Raw genomic sequence first — 22,961 nt, 5'->3', positions numbered from 1 at the left:
AATAGTGATTACGTACATCGATAATATTTAATAAAATGTTTAAATCTGTAATTTAATACACGTCATAGGACTATCTTTGAAAAAAAATCACCAAAATTTTTCAATTAAGAAAAAAAAAGATATTCTCTTAATGTAAATAGATTTATGAATGCACCTAAATTCGTCGTTTTGTTCATTATAATTTATTCAAATTATGTTTCAATAAAATATATCATTAATTGAATCGTATCTAAAATAAAACATTACGTTTAATCTAGATAAAATATCCATTAAACACTACAAATGGGTTTTTAATAGTATGAAAAAGCATTTTTATTAGTTCTAAAAAGTATTCAAATATATTAAATTATATTTTTATTTATGTGGTTAATCAAAAAGAAATAAAAAGTAAATGTAATATACACAACGGGAAAGAAATAGTAGAATATACTTTGTGTTTTACATTTACAGTCTGTAAATTTCCCACTGCTGTGCTAAGGCCTCCTCTCCTTTTGAGTTTTGGAACATATTCCACCACGCTGTTCCAATACGGGTTGGTGGAATACACATGTGGCAGAATTTCGATGAAATTAGACACATGTAGATTTCCTCACAATGTTATACTTCACAAATTAAGAACATGAATATCCTGCGGTGCTTGCCTGGGTTTGCACCCGAAACCATCGGTTACGATGCACGCATCCTAACCACTGGCCATCGCGGCTCTTCTATGTGAAAAAATGTAAGAGACGACCAATATATTCTTCTCTTCGTTTATATATTATAAGAAAGTTTGTGTCATTTACGATTAAAACAGGTGAATAAAAAAATCGAGATGACATGTGGAGACAAATAACAAGAAATTAAATTCAGCTTAAGGTCACAAACTTGTCAAAATTCGGACTTTTAAAAATAGTATAAATCACAGTCGGACAATATCTTCCAAATCTGAAGGAATATAACATAGTTTTGTAAGAAAAATTCAATCGACACATAAAAGTCCTTGAACGTTGCCTGTTCCTATGAATCGGGAAGTCCTATTAAGGCCAACGATTACCTACATTATTTAGATCATGAGACAATTCTGTTTGATCGAACATGTGTTTGGCGCCATCGATTTATCTAAGAAGAGGATAAAATTTTAAAATACGATTAAAATTTGACGTTAATTAGCTCATTGGATTATTAATTTCAAATATATTCAGTATTAAAAATATTTAGGTACTAAATAAGATATAAGTATATTTTATTGAATATTTCATTTCTTATTCAAGTCAGAAAATTATGCTACAAGATCAAATGATAAGTTGTGGTTACAAAGAAAAAGGAAAGCGAATATACCTCTCAAAGAAACTGAGTGCTCCAGACGCATCGCCAGCAAATGCTATTCTTCCTTCAGCGAGTAATACGAGTTTGTCAAACAACGCCATAAGTTCTGACGAGGGCTGATGAATAGTACAGATAACAGTCTTCCCCTGGACAGCACTCGCTCGCAGCAATGTCATCAACTTTTGCGCTGATGATGAATCCAGTCCTGTGGTAGGCTCATCGCAGAATAGTAGGCCTGGATCAGTAAGGAGCTGAAATATATAACGAACTTCAATCAATTCGTATGTTTACAGGTTTAATTACATACTTAATATAAATAACAACAATTATAGAGTGTCAAAAATTATCTCAGACAGAAAGAGACCGTATATAATCACGCAAGAAAATTCTTGACTTATGACGAAACCTCATTAAAAGAATGAGTCTACGGGGGCATTTTATACGACACATGTTTACTCGTAAAAAACAATAGTGATTCCGCAACCAGCATCCGAAAAATGTTACCAAGATAAGATAAACATGTATATAAACAAATGTACTACGATTAGATAAGCATGCACTGAGAAGTCTTAACACTTTTTAGTGATAAGCTTAACACCTGTACAATATATCATATGAAATTAAATCATCTGTCGTTTTTATTATATTTACAAAGATAAAATCAAATTATTTTTAGTATCCGTTTGAGAAAAAAAAGCTTAATTTTGTATTTCATTCGTACAGAAATTGTTGATTTTAACGTAAGAAAAAATATTTTGCAGGACTTTTTACTAGGAGAGTTACTCTTTATATTCTGTAAAAATCTATGTGAATTTACAAGGAAAATATGTTCAAGAATGAAAAAAGAACCATCCGAGTATATCCGTGTAATCCATCTATAGTGTTAGAGATACCATAACGAGGCGAAATGAATTAAAAGAACATTTAAAGTCTTTGTGACAATTACAGACAAATTACATTGCTTATTTTTTTAACGTCTAATATAAAGTAAAGTGACAGACTGTAAACACCCTCGTGTTGTGACTAAGGCCTTCGATACACATGTGACAGAATTACCATCGATACAGGCAGATCTCGATCTTATTTTCATTAACGTAGACCACGAGATCAAATTTTTGAATTGAAACTTTAATTGTGATTGTAGATGTTCCAGCCTCGATTGAACCCGCAATCTTGGGAAATACTGACGTGTTCTAATCACTGAGCCGTCTCTGTTTTGAACGTATTATAGAACAGACTAGATTAAAGAAGAACATACATATATGTACTTTTACAACCTACATCTTTAATATCTAAGTCTTACCTAGACCTTGAAATTTTATTTGCACGAAGTTGTAGAGGATTATTAAACGATACGATTGGTCTTATGATCGTCTGTTATGAAACCGGTTTCATTTTATTATTTCATAATATTTAAAGATGATTGATCTAGCATCATTTGTAATTGACGTCTAACAAGCAACTTCGATAAAAACAAATCTAGAGTTCAAGGACATGTTTTGAGATGACAATTTATAAAAACCTTAGGTATGTATAGTATTTATCGTATCTTATTATAGCATAACATTAATTTAACTTTAATAATCGCCGCCACTGACAAATATTTATTTTTATTTTTATTTTATTTTTTTTTTATTTTAGGGAAACGAACAATAAGATAAACTTATGGGATAGGAATATACAAAATTACATATATCAGCTAAGTTTCCACTGGTAATTAGACATATATTATTAAAGTTAAAAAAAAGACTAACATACATAAAATCAAACATTAAAAACGTATACTGACGAATTTCTTCGGCAGTTATGAATAAAATCTAACATAAATATAATTAAAAGAAACAAAATTAAAAAAAAAGTAACAAAACACATTAAACAAAATTGAAGGCATTAATGGCTACATCGGTTAGTTAAATTACAGGAATTAATATACACGTCAGAACAAACTATGAATTGATACATAAATTAATCTTATTAACTTTATTTTTAAAAGAATACATTTTTTCGAATAATATATCAATATCTGAGTAAACTTTATTATAATTTTTGGCAGCTACGATATAAGAAGATATTCTTTGTATGCTTTTTCAAGCTTAAGAATTTAATTCACAATACTCAAGAGATGATTACAATAAAACTAAGCACTTATTAATTGGTTTATAAGAAAATTTAGTCAATAGCAACGAATTACGCTTTATATTTAACATAGTTTAATTTATTTAGCCTATTCGGGATAATAAATCTGGTAGATTTTCTCTCGTATATGAGTAAGTATAGAAATTATTTTAACTATTAACAAAAATTTCAAAATTTGCTAAGCTTATAATTTATACATAAAACTGGTACAAAGCTTTCGAAAGCGTCTAGACCGATACTGTTATACATTTTTAGCATAATATTAAGATATGAAATAAGAGAAAAATGTAACATATTAATATTTTTCGAAACAGAAAAAGGACGTAATTTTTTGCGTAAGCTGCCAAATAAACAACTAAAGATAACTTATTTCCTTACAATATCAGTATGATTATTTAATAATAGTTTTTGTTTAATGTTTGTGAACATTAAATTTAAATCTACTTTCTAATAGTGTTGCATTGGTATCGACCTCTGGTATTATAATTGCGCAATGACGCGTTTTTTTGTATTTTTAGAGCAATGTATAATTAAATTCATGTTTTAAATAGCTAATCTTACATTACTTAAATGTATTTGATTGACAGTATTTCTTATCATTTTGGTTTTTTTTTCTACTAAGAATAATACCAATCTATTTTTAATTAATAATCCGATTGGTATTTTGTGGACGTGTATCTTTGAAATTACCAATACATTAAAAGTGATTACATTTGCCTTGATTTACTTCGTTTTTTACATAATCTTAGTGCTTCATGTATTATTATTTATATATAATTACATAGTTAAATACTCGTGCAATTAATTTTAAAGCTTTTAGGATGTTGTCTTCCACTTTTAGACAAGAAACTTGGCGAAGTCAACGATTATGTAATTATCCGTTTCGTAAAAATTTAATTCCGATTTTAACGATCATTAATATCAATATTAGGTATTATTTATTACGATTAGCATTAAATTGGTCGTAATTAATATTAATTATGAAGAGTATTATTAATCATTAGTTTATCATTATTTACTTTGTGGTAGGGTTCTGTGCAAGTCTGTTTGGTTCATCAAACATATATTGTACGGCTAAGCAGCAATACTATGTTGCGTTCTTGCTTTGAACCATGAATGAGTTGGTGTAACTCCAGGCACTAGGGATACACCAACTCATGTCCAGTCTTCAGGCTGTTAAGCCTGACCATTAAGCATAAGTTGCCCATTTGCCTTAAAGCTTACTTATTAATTAATTATTGTACACGAGGCTGAAATCAGTCATATTTTCGTGCAGACCTTTTTATTGGCATTCGTCGTTTATTTATTATTATAATTTTTATTTAATTGATAAGCAATGCAATAAATCTATTCACTAAATACTTTAAAATTATCTTACAAGCTTTTTTATGTTATAATATTATATATCCAGATAAATCCGGATTTTACAAGATAAAAAGTTGATTTTATTTATGAACATATAAAGTCTTTTGGACTTTAATATTATTGAAATGAATTTAATTAGAAAGAATCATGTTCACATGAACATGATTCTACTGCATTTTTTTTTTAAATGCAATATAGATGTTTAAATTTCTCTAATGTATCAAACAAGTTATATCGTATAACGAGGCGATTGATTTGATCAGGTGATCGTGAAGTATATAAAGAAAACCTGTTCTATTTTTAAACGGGTTATGGGAATATTAGTAATTTCTGAACTTAACTTTAACTTAAAGTAAGGGTTTTATAAAAGTAAGTTGAGTGTGAACAGCAATATAAGGATTCTAAAACGGGGATGTCAGTTTTTTTTTTAATTTCTCGTTCCGAATCAGACATAGGTCCAAGATGAAGACCGATTCAACGAACATTCCAATAAACTACCACAAAATAGTCTATTAAAGTAATGATACTTAAAAACAATTGCATTTAATCTAATAAGTGTGATCAGTATCTCTTTTATGTATTAATCAATAAATACATTTTATAATTCCAACATTTTACTGGCATTAATAAATAAACTTTTAGCTAGTTGGACGTGAGAATCATGATTCAATAATATATTGAAATATATACCACATATATTGTAATAATTTAAACGATTTAAAGTCAGAAGCAATATACACATTGATAAATTGCAATGCATGTATATTAATCTTTTATATTTTATCATTCTGTATATTTTTTACAGTATTAGTTCGTCGAATTACTTTATTAACAGTAAAAATAAAACGTAACTATAAAAATTTTTACTTTCACTTTCTTGAATGTACGCTTGAAATAAAAACTGCTGCTACCAATTGACGTGGGAGCATTAAAGATATTCTGACCTTAGTTCAGAATCAAAATTGATTCATAATACAGTCTTATTAGGAAAGAAGGGGTATCTTTTCGATGACGATTAACAGCATGTATTAATTTATTTTCAATTCCTATCTATAACCACTTGTTATTTAAACAAAAACAACAACAACAACAACAACAGCCTGTAAATTCCCACTGCTGGGCTAAAGGCCTCCTCTCCCTTTGAGGAGAAGGTTTGGAACATATTCCACCACGCTATTCCAATGCGGGTTGGTGGAATACACATGTGGCAGAATTTCAATGAAATTTGTCACATGCAGTTTTCCTCACGATGTTTTCCTTCACCGCTGAGCACGAGATGAATTACAAAGACAAATTAAGCACATGAAACAGCGGTGCTTGCCTAGGTTTGAAACCCGCAATCATCAGTTGTTGTTATTTAAAACGATATTTATTTTCAAAATATCTGCAATTGTAGATTCAATTGGAATGGTCTCTATGTATTACTATAAATAATTGTTTTTTAAATATCTACTCTAATGATACGTCTAAAAACAATCTAAAACCAGCTCATTACAAAGCTCATTTGAATACCAGCCACTACACGAATAATCTGCGTAATTTATTTTCAAAATGCTAATAAATCTTATCTAAGTTACAGTTGCAGAAATATTATTTATTTTATGCTATATACGAAATAAGTAGGTATACGTTTTTCTTACAGAAATTTTATACGTCTCACTCGGAAAAAATAGTATCAAAAATAATAGTACAAAATAATTATTATTATTGAAGTAAAAAACACTTTATTTAATAATTTATAGTCTGTGTCATCCGGGACTGAGTATGGATGGGTTCTAAGATCCTAGTATGAGATCGGACGAGATTTAAATATTGCAGCAATATACCTTTTTATTGAATTATTAATAATACTGTAATGATTCTATATTACACTTCAATTAAGGTAAACTTTAAGCGTGTTCTAGAAGTCGGATCGAATATGCGACTTTTCATATCGCTGGGCGGTCCATAAACGATTGGGCTATTTACGCTACTGGAGTATTAATACTGTTATAAAAGATAATAGAAGAATAAATATATGAATGAATGTTTCATTCAAATACCTATATGTACACAGGTAGGTACTTCTAAGTCCTTGTGTTAATCTTACATTAGGTATAAAATTATGTCATGCTGTCAATGTCAACATACTTGTAGTTATTAATTACCAAACCAGCATCGTTGGACAATGACATTATAAATATACATACGTATTAACGAAATGTCTAATGTCACATATTGATGACAGCAAAAAAATATATAGCAAAGTTCAACGAACATTTGTTTTTAATGACCACATAGTCGGAGTACTCGTCTCTTACTCAAAATGGCGAATAAGATGAATAAAGTTCATAATACAATGCTCACCTCAGTAGCAAAAGCGAGTCGTTTTCTCTCGCCTCCCGACAGCGTCTTCAATCCATCCAAACCGCCAATCCTAGTATTTCTTGCCCCATATAACGACAGTTGCCGCATTAGCTGGTTGACCCGTCTTCGACGGGCCAAAGGTGTTGTTCGGCGGTCCATACGAAGTCGAGCCTAGAAGATTTGGGAACATTTATATAAAACATTTTTTTTAGATTTCATAAAACAAAAGATAAAATGCACATGAGACTTCAACTTCTTTTAATAGAAGGGTATATTTAAAAAATATTTCAATCTTTTCCAAGGATAAAGTTTATCAGAAATTATGTCACCTGACAACCGCAAAGACAGGCCTAGTTATTTAGACCTCCCTTATTGAGGATCCTAATCGGATTAAACATTAAAAATTGGTACATTTTATACCGCATTAATGAGGGCTTCGATAATTAAGAATAAGCCCGGCTTTATTTCCAGGTCACTGATTTTTAGTGCCGTAACCTAATACGGCCGTGAAACCGCAAATAACTTCGTTATAAGATCGTATATTTCGTATATAAAATATATTGTTAGATTCAAATAAATAATTACTATTAATATAACCTTGCGAAGTATTTTTACGCATGTGCGTTAACAATTCTTATACGAACATTTAAATTAATAGAAACATCATTAATCAAGTCGAACTAAACCATATGATAAACACAATAAATTAAAACGGAATGCTTAAAAAGGTATTTTATTGCACATGGTATTAAGTGATTCATCTTTTAAGTAACATCTTATACATACTAACTAGACATAACGGAACTAAATATGAAAAATGAAGATGATTCTGGCAACGGAGATACGCCATGTTAGATCATATTTAAAAAAAAAACACGTTCAATGAAAATTATTTAGATTATGTTATGTATGCGTACTTAATCTGATTTTTTGACTATTTGTTTCAACAATAAAGCCAAAATATTGAATCCAGAGAGAAACACGGATATGTAATCGAATATGTGATAGAAAATACCCATTTCAAGAAGGATTTTAGGATATTCGATCGTGACGTGAAATTGATACCATAGTTAAATGAAAATTTTGGATTCATATTGTTTCAACGGTGCACTAACGTTAGAAACTAATTTAATAGATTATCATCCATAGATCAATTATTCTACCACCAGTTCTGATGTTAGTGAGTGAACTCATCCTTACATCTAAGAGATGACGATGTATTTAGTAGTTCTTACATTTCATGTATTTAGAGCTAACCATCAAACTACCACTATTTTACGCATAAATTTTAATAAAAATTGTAATATATAATTTTATACCATAACGATTAATTTTTCCAACTCGACATACCTATATTACGTCAAAAACAATCGCGAGCTTTGTGGGTAGCTAATGTTAAATAATCAATTCAAATATATTAAAATATACCGATACTATAAAGTACTTATAATTATAAATGAATTACATTAATACTCATCAATGTTCTTATCTTACGGAAACTTGTATTTGTATATAGCTATTTATTATAAATGATAGTTCATGGACGTGATGATATCTATGGTAAGCTGTAAGGTAACTTATAGGTTGTTGTTTCTATATATATTATTATGGAAAATAACTCCTTGCCAGCTTTATTCTAAATGCGATACTTCATATAATGAGCATGGTAATCTGTTTGATTTGACTACTGATATTGTTTTCGGGATGTTTTAAATTATATTTTGATGCTTAAGAAAACATTCCGAATTATGTTTTACAGCTTTTCCTTTGAAAGCTTGATCCCGAAAAAGATGATGAATGTTATTCGATTACGATCTGACAGAGCAGAAGCAAATGTAAGCACAGATATGTTTTGAGTGTTTTACTAAGACAATTGTTTGAAGACTAGACTAGAGATCACATCGCCAATTTCCAAGTTTGATTTTCGAAGGATGCCTTTGCTTGCTACGATAGTTATTTATACCTATGTATATATTCGTGTTATAAACGCACATATATTGTTAACGATGTTCAAGGCTATCGTTGGTTTTATTGTAAACTTGAATGTTGTTTTATGTCTTGTTAGATATGAATATTAAGGGCTACATCAATCAACTATAATATTTAGGATTACTCAAATATATAAGCAACGTCTTATTTAAAAAAAACTATAAATCTATTAAAAATTGATCCTTATATACATATCTCGAAAATGTTTCACATATAACTCGACCTGATGGAGGATATTCATAATGAAGGGTTTTAAATTAAATATGAGTGTAATAAATAAGCAGTCTCTTTATTACATTATTATATTAAGTATATACTTCTACGAATTATTTCCTCGCTTTATTGCGGTGGTATTCATGGCAGAGGTATTAGATTGAATGAAAAGAACTGTAAATTAATAAATTAAAAATCTTCAAATTCTTCTAATAATAATTATATAGTTTAGTATGTTTCCTGGTACACACGTGCCTTCAATTCTATGTTAATTTAACTTAATTTAAATATGTTTTTGATAAAATCATCTTCGAAAATTTAAATATATTCAGATGTTAATAATTATATTATTGAAACGAAATTAAAGATAATTTTCGTTACCACGAGACGTTTTTAGAATTTGGCACGCGTCCGCCTCATGGAATATAAATTTTTATGACTTTTTTGTGTCCGGGCTAAGTATGTATATATTAAAATATAAAAACATCTTTACATAGTTTAACATGATGAGATGTTTTTTAAGCGATTAAGTGCCACTTAATTACAATTGACAGCATAGTTTTTTGTCGCGTAAAACGTGTTTTTTTTACATTTTGATTTCAATAACGAATTTGGAGTTTTAGTTTTTTCTGATTTTATGTTATATGTTATAAGAAAACCTGGTTTTTTTGCGAAAATATAATAAAAAACTCCAACGACTCTTTCTTTGCGCTGTTTTGCGACTACGAAGGATTAAGGCATGCTATGAATGACCGTCTGTTCATTAGTTCACGCATATCTTCTGAACTTATTACAATTTGACAAGTTTGAGACTGTTAGAATTACCATGCTTTATATACAGATTATATGTGACGTCACACTAACATTTGTTACTTCGCACATTATACATACAGTAAGCACATGGGACACTTAAATCCTCCATCTCTCAACCTGCTTATCACAGATTTATTTTTACTTCTATACTATTATTATAAATAACTCTGTCTGTCTATCTGTCGCTCTTTCACGACCGAACCCCTTTTTTCTTTTTTTTTAGGGTATAGGTTGACGAACAAGCATATGGGCCACCTGATGGTAAGTGGTCATCACCCATAGACAATGACGCTGTAAGAAATATTAACTATTCCTTACATCGTCAATGTGCCACCAACCTTGGGAACTAAGATGTTATGTCCCTCGTGCCTGTAGTTACACTGGTTCACTCACCCTTCAAACCGGAACACAACAATACTGAGTACTGTTATTTGGCGGTAGAATAACTGATGAGTGGGTGGTACCTACCCAGACGGGCTTGAACAAAGCCCTGTGTGAAACAAACTTGAACTCTAAGGAAAGAGATAGGATACTTTTTGTGCCTAACACGTGACAACCGACCCCCTGATAAGCGAGGCTGCGGACAACTAGTATGTGTGATATGTATTAGTATTTAGTAGCGATGATCACATACTATCGGGTAATGTCAATCCTATTTGCGGTTTTGCCTTTCTGACAATAAAACAATGCAAATTCTTAACACGGTGTGAAACCCTACACAGCGGTTCACGCCTTTGACCGATAATTTTATTTATGCCACGCTCTCGTTAAAATAACATAACCGTTGCTAAGAATCACAAACAGAACAACAACAACATTTTATTATTTATTTATTTATGCTATAAACATTTAAAAGTTTTTAAACGGCTATTAAACAGTATTCGTTTACAATTGTTATATTATGTATAATTATAATTTGCATCAGTTATTTCTTAAAAGGTATTTGTAATATAATCTTAACAAATAAATATGCTGTGTAATGTGCCATCAATATTGACGCATACTTTTAAAAAAATAAATAAATATGTCTTTTGCAAATAGCTACATTATCCGATATCTAGTGACGTATCAAAAATTCAAACCAGTTGATAAAAAAGGTACATAATTTAATACAAGATTATATACATGATAAAAAAAGTGGAGCTAATACATATTGACTTCTAGGCAGGTTATTTTATGTACATATGTAATTGTATTTAACGAACATGACTGTATTTTTAAATTTTGAAAAAGAGTAAGTACTAAGAAGTTTCCTGCCGGTTCCTCTCGGTAAAATCTGCATGCCAACCGGTGGTTGTCACTTAATATAGTTTATTAAATGCCGATTTAAAAGTGCTTGTAAATGCTTACTTCAATAAAGTATAATTTGATTTTTGTGTACATTGACATAATAATAAATACTTATAATACTTATTATAAAATGTATGTATCTGAATGAATGATTGGCACAAACACTTAAACAATAAAAATAATGTGGTTTAAATGCGGAACAATATAACGAAGTAATGTCGTTTTATTACTAAAAAGGCGATCTCTTCCTATTCGAATAGAATTAGACTGCCAAGCGTCTATATAGTTATGGAGATAATATCTTTTCGAAAGTCAGCATATAAAAAAGCAGTTAATAAAAAAATATTAAATTACCATGTAAATATTTAAAGTATAAGTATTTAAATAGTACAGTTTTCAGAAGGGATGGGGTTGATTTGTCCGATGTTTGCTTTATACCATTTTTTCCAATTCAGTTCAGTGTTTCCAAATCAGTACATTTATAATATTCGATTGAGCGCCAAAAAATGTTTTCAGATATCGTGTACAATAATTTATACGTCGTATTACATATTCCGATAGATTTAGCGCTTGAACGATTCTTTACATTTGTTTAAATCGAGATACAATATCAATAACGTATTAAAATAATCAAAATATAAATAATATTCGAACGAAGCATTTCAAAAAGCATATAAATTCTACATGAATATTATGCATTTGTTTTAAAATTGAATAAATTATCACGTTAACTGATAAAAAAAAAAACAAAAAGATAACTCTAAGATTGAGTACATTCGTTCATTTTCTCAAGCTCTTGACCTTTCAAAATCTCGCTAATCCAGATATAACATGCGGATTAAAGATATGTAATATTCAGATTTTATTCGAATAATCTATCCAAGATATATAAAAAACGTATTAACATATAAAATACCTTTATTTATGTGTTTTTGAAAGATTATCTTTAGTTTTTTAATACTATATTGAAACTTTAGTGGTTTTGCGAAATTTTGTAAGTAATTTAAATACTAGATTAGGCATTTAATGTTCATATAAAACAAATATAATATTAATTAATATTGTAAATTCAGAGCCGGTTTAGCCGTGAAAAGGCAATGTACTTAAGTTAATATTTTTGTTTTCTTCCACAACGCTATTTTCAAAGCTTCCCATCACTATCAAATGGTATAAATATTTACCCAAAACAATTTTATTAAGAATTCATTTTATTATTTAAACAAACCTGCTTAGAGAACCTAGCCGTTGTAGAGCCACTAGACATACACTGCTTTAGGGATAATCCGATCGTGATGACAACATTAGGTTAAGTGACAAAAGTCATTTGAGAATGCTTTGTACCCCATTCGTAATATGATTGAACCGGCTTACCATAATAGCCATTTTCATTCGTGTATCCTATGATTATTATAGACAATGTCGAATATCCCATCCTGTTATGATTATTTGTATATTTGTAGTCTACATGAATAAAATGTATTTCGATTTTTGACTTACCATAATTGTAAGGTGTTCCATCACTGTAAGATTTTCAACGAAGAGTTCGTCTTGATGCATGTATCCGCTCTCCTTGTGCATGAAATCACTCACGGGGAGCCCATTCATTACTATGTCACCATCGACTATCGTGTCATCTAATGTAAAAAAATATAAATATTAAAGAAACATTGCTATTAAATCTGTTGTGCTATTTAAATAGTGCCTGATGAACCAATACAAAATCTTTCTAATTTGAATAAATAGCATTATATGTACCAACTATATCACGTTGTAAGGTGTAACCAAATGATAATGCATATGTAATTTATTTTTTAAATTAATTATTAATCACTTAAATATTATTTTTAGAGTAATAATAATACAACTTTATTATTATTTTTAATCTGGTAATTATGTATATGTAATTGAATTGAACGCTAATTTTGTTAACTGACTTATGACCCAAATTGAGATTGTTTTATCTGTAGAAAAAAAGGATAGGTAATACAGGTCAGCTTTTAAATAACATTACGTTCTACGGTAATTAAAATATCGCCATTTTGAAATGTAATTAATAATGAATATTCTTAATTAGGTATAATTTACTTAATCATAACTATAATTTACTAATTTTATCAGAAATTAATTATAATATGGTAATGCACAATAAATAAATTTGTATAAGTTTATGAGGATAAATTCGCGACCTTCTTAAAAACGCATTTAACCCATTTAAAAATATACGAGCAGAATATTTGCGTAGATCGACAGGATTATTTAAAAGGTTTGATGAAATAACAGACATATTAAAACAGACTTTGTATAAACAATCCTTAATTTCAAACTAATGTTCTAATTTACCAATTAATTGGGATTTCTGGACAACTCAGTATTTTATAATACTTCGTGTCTTAGTTTCATATTATTGTATTTCAAATACTCTCTTAGGTGCGTAAATGATTTATATAAAGTCTTTACAGCCTGCGCGAAATCATTCAGTCTTACTACTTGGCAAAAGTTCCACCTTACTGAGAGATGAGGTGAAGGCTTGGAGCTTATTCCACCGCTTTCGAATGAGGATGAGGACATAACTTGGTTTAGTATGGTTCATGACTGTTCTCATAAATAATAATAAGAAATATTTATGTTTTAGAAAAGTACTTGATGAATGACTTGATGAAAATGGACACCTAATGATAAATATACCTATTGTAAAAAACAGTGCCAATAGATAAACAACAAACTTAAAGTATTAAGCTACTGAAATAGTTATTAAGTTTAATTAAAATATTGATAGCTATTTTTTTTTTATTCCTAAGACATATTCCTTCAGACGGCGACATTAGCTAATTTTGATATAAATTTCCTACACAAATCGATGTATAATATGTTTTAAGAATTTATTATAATATTCCGTTTTTATCCCCAAAGTATGTAATATGAATACATTTCTTATCCGGTCTCAAAAATGTTCAAGGTTGGCCGGTATGATAAAATTTTGAAAACTATAATAAATCGATAATGAATATTTGATTTTCTCGTATAAAAAACTAACTTATGATATTTTTATTCATATTATTATTATTTTTATATGTCATTGTCTTATCATTATTTTTACTTTTGATTTTTTGTATAATGAAACAAATAAAAAAATGATAGTAACACAATTAAGATATTATTCATACTGTTGGTCATAAATATACATAAATGTATTATATCAACATCTTGTAAATGCGTCATAAAAATAAACAACGAATGGGAGCCAAAATGAAATATATATTAATTCAACAAAGTGTCTTGGTAGCCGATAGCTGGCATGTATTAGAAAAAATAACATAAATATATTTCTCAAAGATATTAGCGACATCACTTGTAATGACATAATCGGGTCTTTCGGCTTTTGCCTAGAGTTTTATTTGCATAAAACTTTAGACAAAAGAAACAAAAAAAAACAAAGATTTAAAGTGTCAGAGAATTTACCTAGGCTGTAAGTTTTAAAAAAGAAGTTGTAATCGAAACAATAAATTTATGAAAAAAGTATAATTCCTTAATTCTTTTTCTTTCTTTAAGTCGTTTACTATTACTCTTAATCTTAATCAGAAGGAATTTGATTAGAAATTTTAAGGTTTTATTAAGAATATAAATCAAGTGTATTAAGTATGTAAGATTAAGTCAGATGTAATTTCCATTCGCGCTAATGTAAACGATTGACAGAATGTCACGTGATTTTTTTCTCGCGTGATGTATTAAAATAATAAAGACTCTGTCGATGTCTGTTCCATAGTTACTATGAGAGCGAGTTTAATATTTTCAAAAATAATATATTCAAATTCAAACATATTTTATTGGCACGTGCCAATTTAATAAAAAGGTCAATTTACATACGACATTTTGAAAAATTATCTCATAACCTGTTTTATTATTACATTCGATATGGGTTAAATTTTTTTAATGGTTTTGACCTAATTCAAAATTCAATTTTGTGTAAAATTATTCACATAATGTTCTTTAACATAAAAAACGTGTATTTAGTTAAAACAAAATATCGTTTCAATCATTCTATTATGTTGTTTTTTTTTTGTTTTTTTCTATTCACTTTTTGGAATATATATTCAAAAAAGGTCAAATATTTTTGGACATACCAGGATTTCTGTGAGCCAATGCTGTCATCAACGTCGTTTTACCAGCTCCACTGTAAAAAAACAAAACGTATAAATACATAATTACTACATATAAAATATATATAAATACACACATATAAGTATATGTGTTGTGAGATAAATTAAACAATGAATATATATTGATCTAATATCATGTTTGTATACGTAAAAAGGTTATCTATAAAAAATGCATTATTTATAATTTAATAAGCTATATTTTATAATAACGATAGAACAAAAAATATTTCCGAATGTGTCTTGGTTTATCTGTTTCCTTTATTTTCATATTTATGATGCGATAGAGTGACAATAAATAAACTGCACTATGATTCTTATATTCGTTCAATTTTTTATCGTCATTTTTTGTTCATATGTCATCGAGTAAATAAATAAGGTTTTTATTCAAGCTTATATTATCACTTGAGCCAAATACATATAAACAGTCAGCATTATATTCACATTATTTCAAATAAACGATAAGTTGTTTGAAACAGCTCAATTATGACACTTCCTTTGATCTTTTGTGAACAGTAAACTGTCTAGACAAGACACTTAAAATGCGGATATCATTGGAGTGAGCCAGTGTAACACACAAGGGATATATAACGTCATAGTACCAAAGTCGGTTTCGCATTGATGTAAAGAATGTCTTAAAGCGCGAATGCATATAGTGGTGACCATTTACCATCAGGTGGTCATTTGTCCATTTAACATTGCTGTTGGGATAGACTGTCTATTAATTTAGTATTACTATCCCTATGGGCTTGCAAAAAGACCACAAGTTGTATTTCAAACAAATTGAAATGTTAATTATAATATAATTATTATTATACCTTTTTATAGGGAAAAAGTAATTCTTACCTCGGCCCCATCAGAGCGACCAGCGTACCTGGTTTTGCGATACCGCTAACTGTGAACAAAACACGGATATAATCAAAAGCAGTAAAAGAAGGTCAGCAAAAAAATTATTATTTTGCATTATTAAAATATGTAAGAAAATCAAGATCATTAAAAAGTTTCAGATATCAGCACCACGTAATTATTTCAAATTGATTCTTTATTTATAATCGCCATAAAATACTATATGGACAAAACATTATGAATATTTTAAAAAATATTTGAAATAAATTATATCATCCTGTTTACAAATCTTGTGTGTTTATTTACTTAAAATTACAGACTAAATTAAATTAACTATAAAATAATTATATTTTAGCTAGCTAAATTTAGGTTTGTAATAAACACTAACAAACCTATCTACAGAGCATTATCATTAATTAACATTTTTAATACTTTCAATAAATAATACTTTTTAAATCAATTAAAATTCACTTAGAAAGTATGATTTCAATTTTTTCTTAATGTTGTAAACTATGTTCTTAACGAGGTACTGAAAATTGAATATTTATAAAATATTATTAATTATTATAGATATACTATAAATATTACTTAATAGTTTATCGAACATTTAATTTTATATAAGTTATATTAATAATGAAACATTTATTATTGAATTTTATTTGAAAATTCCCATCATTAGTCATATCAATATTTTTTTACATGTTTTATATTTTCAAAGATAAAGCTATTATTTTTTTTAATTATTTAATGTATGACAGAAATATAAAAAAAGTAAATGTAATGCTGTACGTAAAGTAATCATGAAAAGTCGATGTAAATATTTATCGATAGAAATATTTTATTTTATTGATATATATATTTGTTCAACAACAACAACAGCCTGTAAATTCCCACTGCTGGGCTAAAGGCCTCCTCTCCCTTTGAGGAGAAGGTTTGGAACATATTCCACCACGCTGTTCGAATGCGGGTTGGTGGAATACACATGTGGCAGAATTTCTATGAAGTTTGTCACATGCAGGTTTCCTCACGATGTTTTCCTTCACTGCTGAGTACGAGAAGAATTATAAAGACAAATGAAGCACATGAATCAGCGGTGCTTGCTTGGGTTTGAACCCGCAATCATCGGTTAAGATGCACGCGTTCTAACCACTGGGCCGTCTCGACTCTAAAATCACACTAATTGCAACAAATATGTTCTATTCATCAACAGTGTGACTTGCTTATCTGTGTTAAATTGCATCACGATCGAGTTCGTCGTTCTTTAAATATGCCTTCAGACCTACGTGCAAGTGTCGATAACTAAGTTTCAAGTCAATCATATGAATGGTCAACAATTCATAAAGTACAAACAAAAAATAGGTATATGTATAATTTCAAAGGTCAAGCAACTAATTTTCGTCTAGATGATAGACAAAAATTAGTTTGAAAACCTGTCTAGAATTTTTAAATCGTTAGCACGATGCACCGTTGTAAAGTGGAATTTTTTTGACTAATTTGAAACTTGATTGCTAAGATTTTAAAACAGCTACTTTTTGAAAATTGCAAATTTTGCTTATATTTGCATATTAGTGATAAAATAATTTGAATATTAGAAAGATTCGCCTGGTCTTTATTCTATTTTATGGGTCTGGAAATCAAGTCAGGGTTCAAACACGTGTTTTACTAATAAAACCTCATTGGATTTTAGATCGAAAAGTATAAAAGGTGTTGCTATGTTGTTGGTGTGAAAGCTTGAACTCAAGCCAAGTCGAATAATTAATCTGTCGGATCATGCATAAAGAGTGCAGCTTGTTTGATCACACATAAGTACTAGGATGGCGTGTGTGTTTTTAACTAGTCTCTTTTGAGACTCTCACTCACTAAAATGGACATCACACACAAATGGACATATGAATGGACTCAGTCACTAAAATCGGTAAGATTCGGCAACATATGCAGGAAAGATAAGTCAATTAATTTTTAAAACATACGTCATTTCATACTCGACCTTTTTGCATATATTATAAATTTATGTTTTTTTAATTTTTTTTTGTTACTAAATACAATAAATATTATATACTTAAAAAAATGATCGTGAGAAATAAAATTATTTTATTCGAACGATTTGGAAAGGAATATAATTGCAACCTTTACATGGTAATTCTTGTGCCGTGTGCCGTGATTTGTGTTAAATGTTTTCGCGGAAAGTGTACGTGTTGACAATAATGTAAACCTTGCCTTATATTTTTATTTAAAAGGTTTTTTAAAAGTACTTTTGAATTGTTCATTGAATGTAAATTCAAGTTTACGTATATCGTGGTAACTTTTAAGCGAGACAACACTTACATTTAACTGTATGATATTACGAATGTTATTTTGTTGGTGGTCCTAAAATTAAGCAAATAAAACTACTAACCGTTTATAGTATCTCTTAAGACAACAACAATAATGATACTCCATCATTTTAATAATTAATTACTGTTGCCGCTGCAAGAAACATATACAAAACCACTCAGATTTAAAAATCGAAAGAAATTATAATGAATTCCATTCGATTTTTAAAATTTGGTCCCTCTTAAAACTTGTCTGGAAAATCGAAATATCCTTTACAACTTAACATAAAAATTACTTTTTTATTTTAATTTGCAGACGTCTCTCAAATTCCTGTTATTTTTAACGAAACTCGAATGAATTTTTGTTTTAAATCAATAGTCACCGAAGACGTTTGTTTTAATATATTTTGTAATTAAGTTGATACTTTTCCGTATATCGCTACTCTTAGTTCAAAAGGTCGAATATCGAAATCAATTTGGAATTCAAAACTAGATTATTTTTTATATATATTTTTTTAAGTTTGATTAGACAAGTTATTCATTAATTACTAAGGTCTCAGCAGAGGAGAAATATAAATGATGTAGTAATAACAGTTGTAAAAAGGAAACGTTAAATGATATTTTTTGTTGCTTTTATAGAATGCATCATAAGTTTATCTTAGGACTTAAATCAACTCATCCAACGAGTAGAACCAGCGTACCAACGTTTACGCAATACATAAACACAGATAAACTCGTCACAAAAAAAACGTTCTAAGTTATGTCGGACTTGGGATCTTATAATACAACGTATAATTTTACGAAATTGAATAGAATATATGATTTATATAAATTGTGTATTTACAAACTAATCTTATCTTTACACGTGTAAAATAATGATACTAACAAATATCTTTAGTGTACAAACAAAAACAAAAAACAAATGATCGCTATAAATAATATAATATATAAAAGTATTCAAGGCGAAATAGTGATCTGTTTCAGAAAACCGTGCAAAGATTCTTCGTACATGGGAAAAGTGTATATAAAATATATATATATATATATATGTATCACAGATAGAGTTTATAATCGTAGTTATAATTTTTTTTTATTTTTCAATTATCGTATCAGCACTAAAAGAAAACGTAATGAGGGAGAACGAATACGGTTGAGAACATTAAAAAAAATCAACTTACCATTATTAACTAATCTTTTCAATTTGCCATCTTTAAGTTTTATATGTACTGAAACCTCCCGCCACACAAGCGTGCAGGGTCGAGGCACTGGCGACGTTCCCAGGAGCTCCTCCACTTCAGCGCACATCGGCTCATCATTTTTAGAATATGTTATTCCACTATCTAAAAAAACTAAGTCTGACGAAACCAGCTCCTGTGAAACAAAATATATATTATCAATTTTTTTACAAGCGGAAAAACTAATTTTTTGTCATAATTTTTTTTGTCTTTTTTTTATAAATGGGCTACTGCGTAAAGGGGATCTAATGGTAAGTGGTGAACACAGTGGTATAATATATTAATTCCTTTCCCATATCCTCAAAATATTAATCTTATTCTCCATTCCTTAAGTTGCCATCGCATATTGCTGTTTGAAGGCTAATAATGTGATGCGCTGGTGGTACCTACACAGACAGACTTGCACAAAGCCGAAAGTAGCAATAAAGGCTAATTATTTACTATATTTTTTTTTAAATCACTTAATTAAAAATTAAATATGTAACCTTGACCTTGATGTTAAATCGACAGATTTCATTTAAAAATTATTAAAAAAAAAACTTTTTAAAGTATATATTAATGTATATATAATTTAAATATTCTTTAAAGATTGTATAAGATCTGACTCTGATAAATATTTGACACTATTCAATTAACTATTATTATTTATAAATTATTAAGCTGAAAAGTTTGTTTACTCGAACATACTGACCTAGAAACTATTCATCCGATTAAAAAATGCTTAAGATAGTCTATGTATAAAGAAAGGTTTGAGATGTAGTCAAGTTACATAGTAGTAAAGTCGTTAATTTAATAACAATACTAACAATGTATACTTTATATAATTATATACATGTCTTGATACTTTATACAAGCGATTGATTCGTATAAGTAAACTTGTAAAACTAAAGTGATGCTCTACAATTTACAACAACAAGTTAAATCCAGCTTTTTTGCGATTCCCCCCTTTAATTCAAAATGGCGGCTAAGCAGCGTCGGAATTTGGTATCCATTTTTAATTTTAATTCAGCCCACGTAAAAGGTAGCAATAAAAATACTGGCGGGATTTCTTTCAAGTTCATATGCATGCTTACATATAATATTCAATAAACTGTCGCTTTTCTTATTTTCGTGTGTATTTTTTTAAAACGACTCCGGTGTAACGAAATTACGATCTCCGCATATCAAGTTTAGTTCAAGGTCAAATTAATGGAATCGATTAATCCTGTTCTAGGCTCGAATCTTCTAGTTTATAGTATAGCTACGCCGCGTGGTTCTTGCCCCGCCCCCGTACAACGTCGCATTACGTTATGCATTGTCCGAACAGTTATTCATTTTTTGACAGTTGACTTAAAACGTCACTGTTGCCTATAAAAAGTAAAAGTTAACTCTGAAACGCGTGATAATAATAAGGAAACTGCCTAGTCTTATACATGACTTCTTAAAGTAAAAAGTAAAAGCCTGGTAATTTCCCACTGCTGGGCTAAGGACTATTCCATTAAGGAGAGGGTTTGAAACATATTCCACCACGTTATTCCAATGCGGTTGGTGGAATGCAAATTTGGCAGAATTTCGATGAAATTAGACACATGCAGGTTTCCTCACGATACTTTCCTTCACCGACGAGCACGAGATGAATTATAAACACAAATTAAGCACACATATACATAATGGTGCTTGCCTGGGTTTGAATCCGAAATCATCGGTTAATATGTACGCGTTCTAATCACTGGGCCATCTCGGCTCATTCACATGACTTTTTACATAATATAATCAAATTCTGGATCTAGTGACGTGATCGATTCGAAAAGAATAGTTTTATATACAATTACGAAATTTTTAAGACACAGAAACACAAACACTCATAACAGTACATACACAAATGAATCATTCTACTATTTTGTTTTGAAAGTAGATAATAGTTTGCAACTACGAGTCGATAGACAAATAAAATGTTTTTTTTTAGTACGACAAAGAAATACGTGATACGTAATCAAACAAACAAACTATTCGGCTTTTCTATATTATAAGGATATATTTACGACTATAATTATTATGTCGCTTAATTAAATATTTTTAGAATGCTAAAAATGGCGATGCTAATAATATAACAAAAGTTATTTTGTGTGCACATTTAATAAATTAATAATATGATGACCGTGAATGATAAAAAATATATCTGTAGGTCTGTCTGTACGTACACTTATTAATCTCCGATATAATGGCGTTTCTTTTGGTTTCCACAGATATTTTAAGATCAGGTTGGACCAATATTTCCGATTTGGTGCTTCATAAAACAGATTTTTATGCAGACGAATTCCTGGCCACCAGCACCATTATATACAATTTTATCTCACCGCTCGTTATATATATGAATGTTGTTTTTTAATTTTCATTAATTAAAATTCTATTAATCTATTACGTAATCCTGTTTTTATAAATAAAATCGTTTGTTACTTTCATTCATATGACGAAATGTATAAGGAAAAATAAGATACAAAACAGATTAGTATATATGACGATATTAGCTAGGATGGAGATTAAGAATTAGCATTTGATAAATTAGACATTTACATATCATTTTGTAACCGGCAAACATATAAAAATGATAAATAGAGGATTCTAATTGTTAATTATATATTTTTTTATGACTAACATTGAAAATATTAAAAAAAAACGTTAAAGACATATCCGGCAAAATACTTTTCGAAATAACCGGTTTAAAATAAATCCTCAATTAACAAAAGTCTCAATCGCGTAATTAGTTCATTATTAAAATATTGAAACTTTCTTATGTTGCAACAGTATTTTTTATTTTGTTGCTGTGTTGCTACGATATAGGTACGACTTAAGTAGTGTGATCTAGATTCTACAAAGATCTTGTTACGAAGAACTGAAGCATAATTTCTGTGCACAGTGACCAAGGTTTTTAAGTACATGTTACTTAATTTTTAACTTACATAATTTTATTTAAT

At 29.1% G+C, this 22,961-nt stretch overlaps 1 protein-coding gene across 1 annotated transcript in view; it reads right to left on the bottom strand.

The window, feature by feature from the left end:
- Positions 1-22,961, bottom strand: part of LOC124533509 (protein scarlet-like) — a 28,970-nt gene that overhangs the window by 5,430 nt on the left and 579 nt on the right. The window contains exons 2-7 of the mRNA XM_047108846.1: positions 19,951-20,143; positions 16,461-16,509; positions 15,582-15,631; positions 12,958-13,094; positions 7,156-7,326; positions 1,321-1,559 (exon numbers count right to left, since the gene is read on the bottom strand). Of these exons, the coding sequence (XP_046964802.1) occupies positions 1,321-1,559; positions 7,156-7,326; positions 12,958-13,094; positions 15,582-15,631; positions 16,461-16,509; positions 19,951-20,143 (839 nt within the window). The remainder of the gene's footprint in view (positions 1-1,320; positions 1,560-7,155; positions 7,327-12,957; positions 13,095-15,581; positions 15,632-16,460; positions 16,510-19,950; positions 20,144-22,961) is intronic.

Source organism: Vanessa cardui, chromosome 11 (genome assembly GCF_905220365.1).
Source record: "Vanessa cardui chromosome 11, ilVanCard2.1, whole genome shotgun sequence".
Taxonomy (NCBI): domain Eukaryota; kingdom Metazoa; phylum Arthropoda; class Insecta; order Lepidoptera; family Nymphalidae; genus Vanessa; species Vanessa cardui.
This window is presented reverse-complemented; position numbering and strand designations above follow the sequence as displayed.